Below are 18,480 nucleotides of genomic sequence, written 5' to 3'. Positions count from 1 at the left end.
TTTCATCACCATTTATTTTAAATTTGGATATTCTAAAGTCTATTAATTTTACATATATTTAACCATTTTTTTTTTATTTCTTCGATCTCAAAATTCACAATTAGAATATTTTGAGGCTTTAAGTTACAATGAGCCATCTTTATGTCATGAAGATAAAACATTTTATTAAGAATTTGAATCATTATATTAACTTTGTGTAAAAAAGACATCTCCAAACATTAATTGTGACATAATAATTTAAATAAGCTCATATCACCTTTTTCTATACTAATTATAATTCCTCCATTATGATTTGAATAAACTTTATAAGCACAATAAAATACCTTAATAATATTTGGATGATTCAAATAAAATTAAATATGTGCTTCTTTATAAAATATAATTTTTTCTTCAACACTTTCAAAGGATATAATCTTTGTAATACTTCCAAAGTTCAACCATGTTATTATATTTATAATCACTCCTATTCTTTTTTGTAGCTTTTGAGAGTTTTTTCTATTATCTGCTTAAAGATAATCTATAAGAAAAGATATAAATTCTTCTATTCTACACTCAAACTTTTGCATGCAAGATTTCTATTTTAATAAATAATTAAATAATTTTAAAATACTAGAATTATTAGATATAATGTCAATCATATTATTTAATTTTTGAAATAATAATCTTTTATCATTTACAAGATCTTTTAAACCACATGATTCAAATTTATTGCACCCATTAGCCTCTATCTTTTGACATAATCTTCTTTTGAAAACAGCACCATAAATTATATTGTAAAACTATTGCAATTCCAAGAAAAATTTCCTAAATGTCTTTGAACTAGATATTTATATTAATACCACTTTTTCCAATCTTTTGAATAATTTTATATCACCTTCTTTTCTTTGACAAAAATTTGAAACAAGTCCTCTAATATTGGTTGCAATATGTATAAATATGCTTCATCTATAACTTTAATTTCTTATAAGTATTTTTTAAAATTTTTCAATAAATTCTTGCATTGATTTTTATTGAATTTTTCTTCTCATATGACCTTAATATTATTAACCTCTAATTCCATAGTCTTTATTGTTGTTAAAACCTCTATATCCTTCAAAATATTTATGTTCAATATCCTACATGGACGACACACAATTTTTCATGAGTTAACTTAGTTTTTATAAAATTCAAAATACTAACAGCATATAATGTTTTTTTAACTAGTCCATACTTCTCTAACTTATAACTATTATCAAAGCTAAATAATTAAATTTGAAATAAATACTTCAAGTATAAATAATTTTCTTTTATCAATCTTAAGACATTATATTTTACTTAATGAATAATATTTAATTAATTTTTTTAAATAAAAACTAAGAAAAGTCTACTATATTTTATTTAATCAAAATTACAAGTAATCAATCTATTAGCTATCTTTTTAAAATTAAAATATTTATTACATATCATAAATAAAAATAATCATATTATTTTAATATAATTCAAAATTTAATTCAAAATTTAAATAAACATATTTGAAAGATAAATAAAATAAAATAAAAAAGTTCTTGAATACAACTTTTATTATAATTTTTTTTAATTTATTCTATACTCTAATATCTACAATCAAATGTTTAGGGACTTTGTTAATGTAAATTAAAATAAATCCTCATTAATTAGTAGTCTATTTTAATCTATAATAATTTCTTATGATTTAATAATATAAAAATACTACTTTAAGCTCTTATAAAAAAGACTCCTTAAGCTCTTCTAACTATCTTTCTTAACCACTAAATCAATCCACAAATAACCATACATGCAATATAAATAAATCCTAAGCTCTCAATTCTTTAATAATATAATTTTATTTTTTATATTTTTTTATAATTAATTTTCATTCATCAATTAATATTCATCTAAGTACAAATTATTATCTGCAAATGAATTTTCATTTAGGAATGAATTTTGATCCACAAATAAGAATTCATCCATAACCTATGTTTATCTAATTTGATTATTTATTTGATTCAATTTAACCACATCCATGTACCATCTTATCTATTACATGATTTAGGTTTATTACGGTTTAGATTTTATTAATCAAAAAATTCAATTATAATTAGTTGGACTACAAGTACCTATTTTAAAAGTTCTCACAAAATGCACAAATGTCAATGAAAAGCCTAGAACAATTATAGCCATCTTACTAAGGAAATTCTTTTTTGAAGAAATTTGAACTTGCTTATTGTTCTTTGATTCTTTACTAGAACTTTAAATCACTATTTTCTTTATATAATTTAATTTATTTCTAAGTTTCTTCTATCAAACTATTACCTCAAATTACAATTAAGTTTAATACCACTTATATGTGCAGACTAAGATTCAAAGTCCCTTTGAAAAAATTCTTCACTACTCATAGTATTACAAGCAAAAGACTACCATTAAAGAGGTTTTCAATATCTACTCAAATATAGAGAAGCTTTGCATATTACTTTATAATTGGCAATTGTCCATACCAAAGTGTATCAAAGCTTTCAATGCAATAATTTCACACTTCTAATGGGTGCAAGTATTAAAAAATAGTTGATGCTTATGAGTCTAACATATGCTTATTTTTAATCCATTAACAACAAAAAATTAGAAACAATTCAAAAACCTATACATAACTTCTATTATTGTATGACACTAAATATTAATAACTATTAGGTAAAAATTGCCTAAGTATCAAGGCAATACTTTCAAATTGAAAACCTAAGTAGAGAAGAGCTTATGTTAATATATATCATCAAATCCTTGTCTTCTAACATGTCAGTCATTGATTATTTATGTATAAATAGCTGAACGTTAAGCAAAGCTACAAAATCATCACAACTAAATGATGGTGATAATGTTGGTGTTAGTGACTCCAACCAATCTAAGCTCATCTTTTATTCTCTTTCACCTTTTATCTTTAGGTATTTGTTTCTTTAAAATTCTTTCCTTTAGGATGAAATGATATCCATCTTTTTTTATTAATTTGTAGCAAATCAAAATTCCAACCTTACCATAATATTCATTACATGTTGAATGAGCTTAGACCTTTATCACTCTTAGTTCACAATTATATGTAGAAAAATTAATACTTTCTTAAAGCTATAAGATGTGCATCATAATAAAATACAAATACTCTAAGTCATAATAATACAACTATGCATATAGTGGCTATAAACTTTGAAATAGACTAGGTATTGTGAGCTAAAGAACTAATATTATTATAACTTGAAATGAAAATTCAAAATCATGAACATACATATTATAAACATTATCATCACTTAATTCTAAATCTATCAACTTTTGTAATATTTGCCATCAAAGACTTTAAAGAATATTTTTTCTTGCATTCAAGCCTCAAAAAAAAATTTAAGGAGCTGAAAATACATGAAAATCAAAAAAATATAATATTGATGATAAACAATGGTAATCTCAAAAAAATATAATAAAAAAATAAATAATATATATATATATATATATATATATATATATGTATATGTATATTATTTACACTATGCCATCATCTAAGATCTTGGTTTTCATCTTTGTTGCAGTGATATATGGTACCTCAAAATGCTTGGATAACTTTCTTGCTTTTATACAAAAAAGTTTTGTTCCACCTCTACATCATCAATTTTGATGCTTATTACTGGACATGTTTTATAAAGGCTATCTCTTTCATCATTGGCAGCTCTTAACACCCATCCATGATTGGTGTCAATTAACTACTTGTCTTTCTCATAAATCTTTCTAGACAAGATGTTGATCTCATAGCCATGATCCACCAATATTAAGATTAGATCTTCAAGGCCTTCAATCTTCATATATGTCTCTGTAGTAGCTCTTGCTAAGAATTAATGAGTATAAGCTTCACCATTACTCTTCCATAGCTTATTAGCCTCATACTGAGATATTTTGGCCTCCATTGTAACTCCTTCTTCTCGATTCTTACTAATATTTGCTTCTACCTTGATGTTAGCCACTCCATCATATAAAAACATTTATAGCCTTTCATTCTCCATCTCATTACATAAAACTTCTTCCATAACTTCAAATTTATATATTTTCAATCTTATTATAAATGACTCCATGCTTTTTTGCTTTCATCACCATTGCTTGTATTATTATATATGAAGGCAAATACTTATTCAATCTCCTCTTCTTCTTCTTTGGTCATCAGAGTATCAAGTACTCTTGCCATTACTATTTCAGATGTCATTTGTCTCTTTTTTTTAATAATATCGATGATGAGTTCATGAAAAACTTTTTTAGCAATATCAATAGCTTTTTGAAAGATAAATTCAATCTTCACATTCAAATTCGTCTCTTCTAAGATGCCATTCATATCAACTAAGGATTTAATATTAGATTAGAGTATATAGGCTAGTACTTTATTTATTTTTTTTGATATTTTCTTCTTTTTCTTTGCCTTTGTTATTATTCATTTTCTACTCCTACTTTTCCTTTGAGAGTAGAACATCAACTCTTAGATGTAATGCAAAAGGCCTTGCCTATTGATTCTGCCTTGTATTACTTATTGATCTTTCTTTTAGAGTAGTCTTTTTACCACTTAAAACCTTTTTTTTATTTGCTAGATTTCTTACATCCTCTTCTTCACCAGTTTTATTCCTCTTGATCTCCACTAATACATCATAGGATTTTGCATCTCCATGCTGACTAACTAAATACACTCTAATAGTAGTTATATTAACTAAATCATTTAATTCAGCTAGTCTTCTAATAGCTTGTGCTTCTTTTACTATTACTTTTTTAGATATATGTGTAGAAGTTTCTATCTTAATGTACTCAATTTTAATGATATAAGTCTCTACTTCCTTACTACATAAAGAATTGTTTTTTTTTAATTTCTTCTCAATCAATTTTTTTATCCCTCATCTTCTAAAATTAGTTTCTAAAAACTCATCTATTGTAGGATCTCTAATTTTTTTTCTTTTTAAAGCTAATAATATCTATTTTACAGCATCTATATATAATCTACAATATATAGAAGAATGTATCAAATTATTATAAGCAAACTTTGCCAATGGCAAAAGAATTGTCCAATAATCTTGTTGATAAATGATAGTATACCTACAATATTGCTCTCAAATTTGATTTACCCATTTTGTTTATCCATCAATTTGACGGTAGATAGCCAAAGATAGTTTTATATCCACCTTCAATATTTTAAAAAGAATTCTATAAAATCTTGATAAAAACTATGTTCCTTTGTTTGATATAATATCCTTTTATAATCTATGATAGTGATAGATGTTGTTAAAGAAGAGTTTAGCTATTCCTTCACTTGTAATAGATTTTATACATAGTAAAAAATGTGCCATCTTAGTGAAACAATCTACAATTGCAAATATGGAATCATATGAATTTGAAATTGAAAGATCCATGATAAAATCCATAGAGACAGAAGACCATAGTTGTTCTGGTATAGATAATGGTTGGAGGAGTCCATAAGATTGATGATGAGGAGTTTTTGATCTTGAAAAAATATCACATGTCTACACAAATTCTTTAATAGTCTTCCACATTTGAGGCCACCAAAAATCTCTAGATATAAGCTCTAAAGTCTTATTATATCCAAAATATCCTGCTAGACAAAAATTGTAACGAGCTTCAAAAGCACGCAATTGTGCTTCTCCTTCTGGAATATGTAAAAGTTCTTTGAAATAGAGTAGGTTCTCTTTAAATTCAAACTTAGAAGTATCTTAAGACTTAGAAGAATTGTTTTTAATATCATGAACAAGAGGGTCTACGGACATACTTGCTTAGATCTACTTGAAAAAATTCAAATCAATAATCAATGTTGATTTCATTGTTTGAAGATGAAATTATTTTGGCTTCAATAAAACTATCCTTTATTAGTCAAAAGCTACTTCTTCTTCTTTTGCTATAAGATAAGAACATTTAAAAAGGACATGAGACAAACCTTGTTGTTTTTTGGCCAATAAGTCATATTAAGCTCAAATCTTAACAAAAACATGCTCCAATAAGCCTGAAGATGATTCAAAACATGTGTTGATAAGAAATACTTGAGGTTCTTATAATCCATATATACTATGACTAGACTTGAAGTACCTTCTAAATAATGATGTTATTCTTGAAAAGAATCCACGATTATAAGAAGTTCCTTGTCATGGATCTCATAATTAATCTCAAAATTTTCTTGAATGAAAAGCTAATAAATGAAGTTTGTCATCTGCTCCTATTTGTGACAAGAGTCCACACAAGGCAAAGTCAGATGCATCTTTTTCCATAAAAAATACTTTGGAGAAGTTAAAGCTATGAAAGATTAGTGCAAAAGCAAAAACTTTCTTTAAAGCTTGAAATGATGCTTCTGTTTTTTTACTCCACTCGAGCTTGTTTTTATAAGTTAAGCATGTAAGTGGCATTGCAATTTGAAAAAATTCTTCATGAAGATCCAATAGTAATTGGCAAATCTCAAAAAACATTATACATCTCTTACTGTTTTCAAAATCTTCCAATCCATAATTAAGTGAATTTTTTTAGGATCCATCATTAGGCCATTGTTTGAAATGATGTATCTTAAGAAGTCAACTTATGGAATAAATACTTTTCCATCTTAGCACACAATCTTGCATTTCTAAGTTTTTGTAACATACAACGAACATGAACTTCATATTCTTCTACATTCTTAGAATACATTAAAATGTGGTCTAAATAATAGACAACAAAATCATCTAAAAATTTATAAATAACATCATTTATAAGATGTTAAAAAAGTAGCTGGTATATTCATGAGTCCAAAGGTATGATATTATATTCATAATGTCCATATCTTATTCAAAATATAGTCTTTTATTCATCTCTTTTTTTAATACAGATTAGATTGTACGCTCCTTGTATATCTATTTTTGTATAGATCTTAGCTTGATTTAATTGATCAAGAAGTCCAAATATCAAAAGCAGAGGATATCTATTCTTGATGGTAATCTTATTGAGTCCTTGATAATCCACATAAATTTCTAATGATCCATCTTTTTTCTTCACAAATAAAAAAAGAGCTTTTGCAATAGATTTTGAATGGCGTATGAAATTCTTGGCCCAATTCTCATCAATGTACTTTTTGAGTTCAACCAATTCATTTTGTGATAAACTATGGATTGGACCAAATGGTGGCTATGTTTCTTCTTTAAGATCGATTGAATAATTATATGGATGATGCTCTAGGAGAATATTTGCATTCTTCTTCTCAAAAACATCTTTAAAATCTTGATATTGACTTAGAATTTTTCTTGAAATCTTTCCATTATTTAAAATAAGTGTGGCATAAATAACAAAATATGATTCTTCTTTTGTAACATGAAAAAAAGCTTTTGGACCTACAAATATAGATTTAGCTACACTAGACTCATGGCTTTCTTCTAAATTAGAAAAACTCTTAATGATATTTGAAGAAAAATCAAGTTTACAAGAAATCCAATCTATCAAAAGATTATACTTTTTTAGGCATGATAAACCTAAAATGATTGGATTAGAGAGAGATCTAATTATATTAAAAATTATACGACTATTATGACCATTTATTACTACATCTATAGGAAGTGTTTCATGAATAATATCTCTAGAAGATAACGGACGACCGTCTATGACTTCTACGTGTATAGATTTAGTTTTTCATACTAACTATATATTATAACTTTTAACAAATTTTTCATCTAAAAAACAAGCCGAAACTCCTAAATCTATTAAGTCAAAAGCTTTGTGATTATTAGATCCTAAAAGTACATCTATTGTAAAACAAGGAGAGGATTCTAAGGAGAGAATAGGACCTTCATTAGGAATTGTACAAGATTTCAACCGCATAATTCCTATTGTAGCTGGACAAATTTATTTGCCAACATGTTTTCATCTTTGACAGCAATACTCCTCATTTTGTAGTTGCATCATTTCTTTGGACAATATTAAGTAGTGTGCTTAGCTTCTCCATAATATAAACATAGTCTTTTTTGACAATGACGAGTCTTTTCTTGTTCACGAAGAGGCTTAAAACATATTGTATGCATTTGCATGTCTTTTACTTCTAAATTTTCAAATTGAGAAGTCTTTGGTGTCATCATTAAATTGTAATAATGTTGAAGTTTCTTTATGCAATTCTTAGATCAAAACTCAAAAAGTCAATTATCACATGTCATAGTAAAGTCAATTGCTTGACTCAATATCTGAGGATTAGGTAAATTGAACATCAATTTCTTTACTTCATATTATAATTTGTAGAAAAATTGGTTGATGAATGCTACATCATCCCGCTTGATATTTGTTCCTAATTTTTAAAATTGTGAAGCGTATAATGTCACTGATCAATTTTCTTATTGTAAGGTATGAATCTTATTGATTACAATATGAATTGCATCATATTCTCCATTCATAAATCAAAACTCCATTAAGAATGCTTCTAAATTATCCAATATTGGATCACGTCATTCAAGAAATGATAAAAATCATAATAAAGAAAAACTTAAAAGTAGTATTCTAATAAATCTGACTTGTGATCTTTGAATTGGATAACTTTGAAGTTGTAGTTCAATCACCAGTTGTACTTGATTGATGAATCCTTTAAACTTAGATCTTATGCTATCAAACTTCTCAAGGAATCTAGTTTTTGGTTCTTTGAAACTTAAACAATGTTTTGTTGTAGAAACAATAGTATGGCTTGGTGTAGATGTTGAAGCAACTCCAATCATCTCTATATCTTCATTACTTCATAATCTTGTTGCTCCTTATGGTGGTAGACTGAGTTGATACATTGCAAGTATTAATTTTCTCATTTGTTGTTGCATTTGAGCCAATGCACTCTTCATTTCAGCAAGCTCTACCATGCTAGCACAATAAAAAGAAATGTATCTATTCTTGCAGAATATAATATTCATAAATAAAAAAAAAGAAAAAAAAAATCTAGAAACAATATTAGTTTAAAAGACGGTAATCCGTAACTTCTAATTTGCTTATGTGTTATCAAGAGAAAGGGATAATCTACTCTTAATCAAGAAAAGACAAAGCTTTGATATTATATATATACTCTTGTTAATTTATTAAAGATACAAACTAGAAGAAGATACATAAACTCTTAAAATTTATATCAAAAGAAAAGTGACAAAATAGAAGAAAGTATGTATATTCAAGGAAGAACTGAAATGGCTATTGTCAAAGATTAGAAAACATAAGGCTCTTGAAACTAGATTAAAAGCAAAAAAAGAATTAACAAGAGTGAAGAAGACCTCATTCTTGCCTTTATATATACTACTTAACTAAGAACTATGTGGTGACATGCTATAGAACATCTAATACGCGTCCAATTTGCACGACATATGTCTAATTTGAAAGATAAGTTTCCTAGGTGTGCGCTATATATCCAACTTGTACTACAAGTGCTCAACATGTTGACATGTGGCCTCCTTGTTGGGCAAGTTTTCAACTTATTAATCACCTATAGACAAGTATAAAGGCAAAGCAGCATCTATGAAGCTTTTAAGAAGCTTTCTATAAGATATTATCATATTTATCTACTTTGACTTACTTCTACCTATTCTTATTATCTAAGTAATTATCAAGACAAATATGTATGTCCATGACACTTATTGACCGCATTTCTAATCTAAAAAGTTAATTAATGACACCTATAAAGTCAAAGCAGCATCTATGAAGCTTCTAAGAATCTTCTATAGAAGATATTATGGAATTGACCTACTTTTACTTACTATTATCTAAATCATATAAGTAATTATTAGTTTACATGTATATGTCCATGACACTATATCTTATGGGTTGTTTTCCTAAGAATTGGTCTCCACTAGATTATAATTATTACAATGTAGAGACAAGTAATTAGACATGTATTCTTATTAATCATGTGATATTTGATGTTGTCATTTTAATACCTTAGGATACTGATTTTCTTCAATTCAAATTTTGTATTCTCCAACCATAGAAGTTTTTGTATTGGTTTCTTTTTTCTTTGTGTTCTTAAGTTTATTATCTAAAAATAATGTATTATAATTTATAAACTTCATTTCTTCAAAAATAAAATCTTTGAATATAATGATTATTTATTTATTTATTTGTTGATATAGATATATTTAATATCTTATTGTATATTCATCATAATCCAAAAAATTGCCTATAATTGATCATGTTTGTAATTTATTTCTTAATTGTTGTTCAATGTGCACATGTGATAAGCATCCAAAAAAAATTAGGTGATTAAGTTTTGGTTTAATACGTGAGAATACTTCTTTTGATGCTTTGTTGAAGTCATTCACTCTTATGAGCAATCTATTTAATAGATATATTGCAATTTTTGTTGCTTCAGGCTATAAATAATTGGATAATTTTCTTGGCAATAACATGCACCATGTCTTGTTTAGAATGGGTCTATTTCTTCTTTCCACTACTTCATTTTGATGGGGTGTGCTAGGCTACAAAAATTGTCAAATAATACCATTTTTTGTACAAAATTTTGAGAAATTTTGACCAACAAATTCTCCTCCATTGTCAGTTCTTAATTTCTTGATAAAATTCACAGTTTGTTTTTCTATCAATGTCTTGAATTATTTGAATTCGTCAAAGGTTTGTTTCTTTTCTTTGAGACAAACAATCCTAAGTTTTTTATGAGTAATCATCAATAAAGAGAACAAAGAATTTTGTACCTGATAATGTCATAACTGGTAGGGGACCTCAGAAGTCAAAATGAATTAACTCCAGTCTTTCCTTTGATCTGGTGTTACTCTCCTTGAGTATAGGATTCCGTGTTTGTTTTCCCTCTAGGCATTGTTGACATTGTATATTGGCCGTTTTAAAATTAGACACATCTTGAGAGTTAAGCAGCAATGAAATGTAGAATCCAGCATGGCCGAGGCGGCAGTGCCAAATAAAAGAGAAGCCTTTTCGGGAGGTGTGATAGACGGCGGCCCATAATGATTTATTTCGGCTGAAACTCTATGAGGGGAAGAACTTGATGCTCATTGTCCAACGTACGGGTTGTTTTTATCTCGAAGAATGTTTTTGATTCTAAGAACCAGGGCATGTTCATTTGGTTCTGTTCGCAAGCGAAATTCTGTCTCTTCCATATGAAGTCTGCTCGCTAGCCTCGCGAGAGATGGAGTCTCCTTCTCAGCTCATAATATCCTCGCAAAGGTCTCGTACTTCATCGGTAGATTTTTCAGTATCTTGTGCACTATCACTGTATCCGATAATGGTTGGTCGATTTCTCTCAACTCAATTCAAGTCCTACACATGTTGCTCAAACATTGATACCGACATATCTTCCGTCATTTTCAGATTGTCCCATTTGTATAATGTTTTCATCACATCTGCAATTGTCTGAGTAGAATATACGTTTGCAAGAATATCCCTAGCAATGGTAGGATCGGAGGTGTTGAGTATGTCAGGTTTTACCAATTCAGTCAATGACAGTCGGAGAAATCCCATCGCGCGCGTCTTCTTTCTGCAAAGCAGCTCCCGCTCCTGAGTTACTGTTGCTGCAAGCTCCGCGTTGGTGTTGCTTGCATCTTCAACTCCCCTACTGTCATTTCCAGGTTGCACCATTCATGTGCCCGAATCAGCTTCGCTTTCTGCTGATGATAACCTAGACTGAGTATTCTGAGGTAGTTTCTTGGTCGTAGATACAACTTCCCATAGATCTTCTCTCTCCAGTATACTCTGTATTGTGCTGCGCCATATTTTTTAGTTTTTCGGACCAGCCAGCATTTTAGACTGAGCTATTACGGAATCCATCGTTCCCATGCCTTCTGAAAAAAAAAGATCGCAATCTAACTTGTACTATTTGCTTCTGAGGTGTCTCGCTCTGATACCATGACACGCTAACTTAGTCGCTACACGACAGACAACAGAACTCAGATGATACGCAAACTTTGTCGCTAGCTGACAAACAACATAACTCAGAAGGAAAACATGCATAAACTCAAGAATCACTTCACAGTAAAAGAACACCAATACAGGCTCTAAGCTTCTCTTTCTCACAAGTGAAAACAGTCCAACTTAAAAATGAGGTTCTTTCAATACCAGACTGAAAACTAGTCGTTGATAATACCCCGACGACCTATTGAGATCTGGGTTCGGTCTAGTATGGGCCACTGGAGCGTATCGTTCACTAGTTAAACACAGATTGCGTCTGATAGAATATGCTCCACCGACTTCGGATATGGGTTTTTGCAGCACTGCATTTATATCTTACGATGGAATACTAAACATTGTTGCACTGCCCAATCACCCCACTTGCACTTAACTTTAGGTTTGATCTAGTCTTTGATTAGTCGTGATTAAACACTTGTATGGTTTGGATATTGCTCATGGGAATTGGTTGTGGGGTTGCTCCCACCAGCATCGTTTTGGGAGACTCGGGCATTCCATTGTGCAGGTTATGGCGAAAGTTTTCCACTTACCCACGACGAGCGATGGTAGGAGGGATAGGTGTCCTCTAAGTGAACAGCTCTACCTGCAGCCGTTGAGCTGGAACTCTCCGAAGAGCAAGACTCCTGGCAGGTCGGTAATGATTTATTACCTCCAAACATTTTCTAAGGCCACTTCCTAGGTCATGGAGGGTACACTGGACTGGACTGCGTTGCCATCCACCAGGGATAATTAAAAATGAGAGAATCTAGTGGAAATGTAACACAGTGAGTGAAGACTAGTCTCATTGCAGTCTATGTCCACTGAGATTTGGTTCACTTTCGATGGAGATGGGTGACGATTCATTCTTTGGTGACGAGAAAGCGCCATTCTATTGCGAAGGTGTTCAGATTTTATAGTTTCACTGACAAAGGAACCAACTAATTTTTTCAAAATAATTATGTGAAGATTCAAGCTTTTTGTAAGATTTAAATTTGGACATGCTGTTGCACCGCTTCTCTGTGTGAGGTCGAGTTTCTGCAGCTGAGTTTTACAGCAGCATCGATTCTTCATTATGTTTATGCAGCGAATATAAATTCCTCTCGGTCCGCCACGAAGTTCAGCACGCCCTTATCGTGGGTGTCAATATTTGTGTCCTTTAAATATCGATGCTGTGACTTACAGCAAAGCGATCGATTCATCACTGATCGTAGCGACATGGACTTCAACGATGCAAATTACATGCTCGCTGGTGTTGAGGAGAATGCGGTGGAAAATGGTAATGTTCATTCGCCGTCCAAGGTGAGGTCGGAAGTGCTACTATTTACTCTTTCATCGCTACAACTTGATTCAACTTGGAAAGGTCTGCAAAGTCCACCAGAAATTCCTCCACATCCTCTCTATTCCCTCGAAATACTTTCTGGAAAACTTGGCCAAAATTCTTATTCTGTGATGATGTACCGCAATTTTGCGTTGGTAATCCAAAAGGAATACAAAAAACAACTTGCCGAAAACCTTCTCTGCATCGACAATAACCAGAGACAGCCGAATTCTCGCATTCAAGAGCAAGCCTCCTTCGCCACTTTGAAGGCTTTGAAAATGGTCTCAAATTCCTGTATTCCCAGAACACAGCGCCTGATCATGCCAATCTCCGAGCTCAATTTCGGCACATTCCTCAAACAGCTGAAAGGACACTCGACGCTCCAAACCTTCTTGACGACAATTACCTGAACCTGCCGGACTGGAGTGCTACTAATGTACTCGCCATTGCCCTTGCAAATATGGTGTACCTTTGGGATGCTACCACAAGTTCCATTGCGGAGCTCTTGACTGCTGATGAAGATGGACCTGTCACGAGTGTGCAATGGTCTTTTTGACGGCAAATACCTTTCAGTTAGGCTAAACAACTCTTATGTGCAGCTTTGGGACCCCCAAGAACTTCGTCAGGTAATAAATAGATGTGTTGTCTAACTGTTTGGAAATATGTTCTCTGCCTTCCAGACCATGGATACGCACTGCCTCTCAATCTTTAATTGGAGTAGAGCATGAAATTTTATCTGCAGTTGTCACATGTAGCTCACAGATGACAGGGAATTTGCCCACCAGCTTTAGAGGGATTTCCGGACTCGCTTAGTAGAGCATGCATGTCGCAGGGGTTCATGTCCATGCAATCATCCGTAATGCCTCTGGCTGGTACTTAATCCGTGCAGTTGAGGTCATTGAATGACCATTCTGCGTGAGTTGGAAGCATGTCATGGAATAGCGCTGTCCTTAGCTCTGGCAGTCGAGACAACATGATCATAAATCACGATGGTACTCTGTTTCCACTGAGAACTGTTTGCTCTATTCACTTTTAATAGTTTGTCATTCTTCAGCTTTCAGGGCTGAACCTGGATATTTTTGGATAAGAGTTAACGGCAACGATGATTTTATTATCACAATCACCAGTAGAAGTCGATGCAATGTGGATTCCGTAATAGTATTGTGCGTAATGATTTTGAGAATTTACTTTCGGATAACGACAGCATTGAGAAACTGAAGATGTGAAATTGTACGCATGAAGCAGAAGAAGCAGCAGAAGCAGCAGCAGTTAGGGCAGGGCAGGCCCAGGCTGGGTAGGCATCGTTGAAGTTGCCAGGCAGGTCGGACGGACGGAGCCACGGCGTCGCGCTCCCCGCGGTTGGTTCGTGTCACGCTGCTGCTTTGCCCACAAACCGTGACTACCACGCTCGCCAGGCATCGCCTCTCCGTTGCTGCGTTGCTGCGTACGCTACAATTTTTCAATTTCAGGGTTATTTGAGCCCTTATACATGTTCCTTATCCCACTTCCTGCGAAATCTTTCACTTTACAGAAGCAGTAATGTGTTGTAGAACAAATAGAGGACAAAGTCTAGTGGTCCAGGAATGGAGTAATGTAAGCAATCTCTTGGCGGTCCCATGTGGCCTTCGGGTCACAAGCTGAGCATGGTGTCCGGATCCAGAAAAATGAAGTGCGCTCTGTGGACTGTCCTCTTGGCCAATTCGTTCTGCCTCGCAAACTCTCCCCAATGATACGGCAAAGAACTCTTATCTTGCGGTTGCTTCAGTGGCTTGTGTAGATCTACGCAACCCTTGTGACCTGCTCGAGAACCAGGAGACTCGTCAACAATGATCCGAAACAAGCTGAAGAAATACGAGCGTGGAGATGTGTTGAGGGCTGGAGGTGGATACCTGGAAATGAGTTGCGGTAAAAGACCAACAAGTGCGGGTACCGCATTTGCAGCACTTTGGCGATCTCTTTGAGCTCATTGAAGAAGGAAGAATCTGAACGGAACCAGGCACCTCGGTTCATGAAGATGATCTCGATTTTCCACTCCTCGATGTAATGCGTGACCTCGGTGGTGTTCAACAAAGGGCTACAAACCCACGCTAGGTTGAACCCCTCGCCTCCCAGCACGTCCTTACAAACCGGTTCAAATCCAACCCCGTGGAAAGGGTATTGGATTTCTGAAAGTTCAGATCGTAAGAAGTTGTGGAACGTGATGAAGAGCTGGTAGTTGATGGAGTCTCTGGAGATCAACAAATGCTGTCCTCGCTCTATTCGTCTGCACCAAATACGTGATGTGATTACCCAATTCTGCGATGTTCCTCTAACCCTGATTCACCTTTTTTAAAACTGTCAATGACTCACTTGCAGAAGTCTTGTCGATCAAACGGTAGCATCGGACACGACGGTGAAGTTTGCCAGAACCATTTCAATTCTTCTCTGGACTGTTCTGCCATTCCCAAAGACCACCGCAAATTTATCATTGAGAAACACAGTGCTCATAAGGTCGCATTTCAGCTTATTCCAAATGTTTTTGAAAGTAAATCCGTGAAAGCAGATGTTTGATTGTGTGACCATTGACACTTACAGTCCAGGGTTGAATTTGTGCCGCGAGAGAGGGAGGCAAGGGTTCCCCATAGACCATAGTCTCAGACGAATTGCAGTAGCTGAGGGCGTAATTACATCTCGTGAAGTTGGCCGTGTGGTATACTTTCACCTTACAACAGGCTGCTCTTGGGGTTTCGTCCAAAATCGATTGCCCTGTTTTACCGCTTACAGAAAAAGCAAGGCCCCTTGCAAATGAAACTACTGTGGCCGCAGGCTTACTTTAGTTAGGATTATTACATATACACAAGTCATCTTTGTGACTGCTAACTGAAGTTTTTTGGCGAATGAACCTAAAATACAAGGCTTTGTGAAAGAGTTTGAATTGTAGCCCCCAACCTAAAGCAATTTTGGTCAGACCAAAACCGGCGGACCTCACTTCCTCGCAACGACGTGCCTTGTATGTAGAACCTAATCTTGGAGGTTTGGGAGGAGAGTGGTGACTGCCACAATCAATAAACAAAACACTCATTGAATCAAAATTTCAACTTATTCCCAAACAGCTTCTAAGGGCTAACGAGATTTTACCACAAGATGTCCAGTTCTCTAGGTGATAATTCCAACGTAGATGAGGATTGGAAACTTGCAAATCCTGCATCTGTCTAAGAGCAGTGATTGGGAGGTGCGAAAGGTTTTCATACCACTGAGCCGAGTGATAAAAGAGACGAACCGATTTTCTTGGGGAACAACTGGGGAGTGCTGGGCTCATGTTGCTGTAGGGCGGGATTAACAACGGATTCATAAACATAATACACTACGCTCAAAGTATTGCATACTATTACGACGCAGTTCGTGACGAACAAGGTCCTTGTACAGCATCTGCCTCCCGTGCGTGTCCCAGGCTTATAGATTCTCATGTTCAATTTCGACAATCACAAGGCATAATTATCTGGGATTTTCGGGGAAGAAGTGCAATGCAGACTCCCAGCGTATATATTTCTCTTCTCAAATCACAACTGCTTGACTACTCGGTGGGATAGAAGACACTCGTCCAAACGCTCATGAAAACACTGTTGATTGGGCTCCACACAACTGTTTCCGATCCTTGGGAGGAGTAACTTGCATTGAATGAATTGGGTGAAGATAGTGGGCACTCCGAAGCGCGCAGAGGTCATCGGAGTTGAGTGTAGAATATCCAAGTTGGGCGTATGGAGACAGTTATCTTCCCGGACACTTCTTAGTGCGGATCGGCTATAGCGAACCATGGAATGCACCCAGCCTTTTTAAGCGCGGCGTGAGTCACTGAAGCATTAGCCGATCGTGGATGTGAACCCACTATGCCGGGTAAACGAGAAAGTAGTCTTCGTCAGAGAAGCTAACGAAGAGAAGGATCATTTGAATGTACTTGGCCGTGTTGGGAAGCAAACGGTAACTCATATGCACAGGGCTACTGCGACTTTCACTAGTCCTGATACCAGAATTTCTGGCAAAACTCCACGACAGATTTTACATGAGATTGATATACTATTCTCATCAACAGCATTTTTTACACAATTAGGCTTTTGACCAACATTTGACCTCTATCAAGTTCTGTTTCACACAGACCCATCTGACTACCTCAACATATACAACCTGAAATTTTAGCATATCATCGAAGCCACTTTGGTTCTAGCCGCATACTGAAATCTTCAACGTCATCATTTGGCAAGGCCTCCTAGCACATGACATAATAAGATGGACTTGCACACAGTGCCCGATCCATACATTTCCATGCAACAAAACAAATACTCAAACAAGTGCAGCAGCAGCAGCAACAACAAAGGAGCCACCAAATTACCGGTTCCGATGATTTTGTCTCCTCGGACTGTCAATTTGCAGAACTGTCGAAAACCAGACTCCCCCTGTCGAAGTTTGAAGATCCTGCGGTCGTTGTTGGAAGCAAAAGCATGCTGGTGGTGTTTGTTTACCGTCATGCGTGGAGCAGCAACTGTTGCGCCTGCCACTGGCAGCACCAAAACTTGAAGCATTGCACAGCAGCGTCTCCTCTGACCATCGGTCTGCTTGCAGAATGTGCGAACCGAAGTGTTTTCTACAGCGAAATGTGATGGAGGTTATTTGGTCTAACATGAATAGACACAAGTACCGGCGAGGTGACATTAATCAGTGAAGATCGTGTCAGATAGGAAAGCCTCCACGACCTGCAGTGCTGGGATCATGCCGGGGCACGTGCGGGGCTCGTGCTCCCGTGCTGCCTGCCTGGTCTCCATTCTGGTTTTTAAAAAAATCATTACACCTGGTTATTTATGAGAAACTTCATATTACATCGTTATTCATAGAAAACTTAAGTCTAAGTATTAAGCTTTTTGCATTTACACATAAATATTCACAGTAAACTTAATTAGTGTTATCGAATTTACCATAAACCGACCGCCACCTTGGTTGCACAAAGAAACATTGCAACTAATTGCCCGCAAAATTTTCATTCGCAAAACCAGAATGGAAAGATATCCTTCATAGTACTTCGACACGAAAGGGGATTCGACGCAGAGCCAACAACACGTCACACCACCTGGTTACTCTCCTCGAAGTTCCGCTCGCGCGCGAATATGGGGAGACGAAGATCACTAGCAGCTTCGCACATACACTCCAAATTCCAAAGTAGACGGCAGTGAGAACAAGGGATCGGGGAGGTTCCCGGAGTTCCCAGCGGGGGGGTTCCCTGGACCAAGCCTTGGAGAAAG

General features: G+C 34.3%; 2 protein-coding genes across 5 annotated transcripts; both read right to left on the bottom strand.

Moving 5' to 3' along the window:
• Positions 1-12,755: 12,755 nt before the first annotated feature.
• Positions 12,756-13,802, bottom strand: LOC141046491 (uncharacterized). The gene is made up of 2 exons (XM_073540722.2): positions 13,680-13,802; positions 12,756-13,502 (listed from the first exon to the last, which is right to left on the bottom strand). Exons 1-2 carry the CDS (start codon positions 13,703-13,705, stop codon positions 13,214-13,216), a joined length of 315 nt encoding a protein of 104 aa, XP_073396823.1. The 5' UTR covers positions 13,706-13,802; the 3' UTR covers positions 12,756-13,213.
• LOC112295035 (uncharacterized) lies at positions 12,849-17,988 on the bottom strand. 4 transcript variants are annotated; one of them, XM_024546136.3, is made up of 6 exons: positions 17,577-17,988; positions 16,441-17,222; positions 15,783-16,242; positions 15,560-15,639; positions 15,100-15,473; positions 12,849-15,007 (listed from the first exon to the last, which is right to left on the bottom strand). In XM_024546136.3, the coding sequence occupies exons 3-6, from the start codon at positions 15,837-15,839 to the stop codon at positions 14,841-14,843; spliced, it is 678 nt and encodes a 225-aa protein (XP_024401904.1). In that variant the 5' UTR covers positions 15,840-16,242; positions 16,441-17,222; positions 17,577-17,988; the 3' UTR covers positions 12,849-14,840. The 4 variants fall into 4 exon arrangements, with proteins under 4 accessions (XP_024401904.1, XP_090100516.1, XP_090100515.1 ...); XM_090244390.1 differs by having other exon boundaries at positions 15,560-15,644; positions 17,577-17,986; XM_090244389.1 differs by having other exon boundaries at positions 15,560-15,644; positions 15,783-17,222; positions 17,577-17,986.
• Between the last annotated feature and the right edge of the window lie 492 nt (positions 17,989-18,480).

This window comes from Physcomitrium patens, chromosome 18 (genome assembly GCF_059467195.1).
Source record: "Physcomitrium patens ecotype Gransden chromosome 18, ASM5946719v1, whole genome shotgun sequence".
Taxonomy (NCBI): Eukaryota; Viridiplantae; Streptophyta; class Bryopsida; order Funariales; family Funariaceae; genus Physcomitrium; species Physcomitrium patens.
Note: the sequence above shows the minus strand (reverse complement) of the source record. Positions and strands in the feature narration are given on the sequence as shown.

What these genes read in the sequence shown, in the direction of transcription:
- LOC141046491 (XM_073540722.2), bottom strand. Translation starts at nt 13,705, where the DNA reads ATGGAACTTGTGGTAGCATCCCAAAG. An exon ending in CTTGTGGTAGCATCCCAAAG is followed by an intron (nt 13,503 to 13,679) that starts GTACACCATATT and finishes CTGGGAATACAG; the next exon opens with GAATTTGAGACCATTTTCAA.
- LOC112295035 (XM_024546136.3), bottom strand. Translation starts at nt 15,839, where the DNA reads ATGGTCTATGGGGAACCCTTGCCTCCCTCTCTCGCGGCACAAATTCAA. An exon ending in CACAAATTCAACCCTGGACT is followed by an intron (nt 15,640 to 15,782) that starts GTAAGTGTCAAT and finishes ATGGCAGAACAG; the next exon opens with TCCAGAGAAGAATTGAAATG. An exon ending in GATCGACAAGACTTCTGCAA is followed by an intron (nt 15,474 to 15,559) that starts GTGAGTCATTGA and finishes TATTTGGTGCAG; the next exon opens with ACGAATAGAGCGAGGACAGC.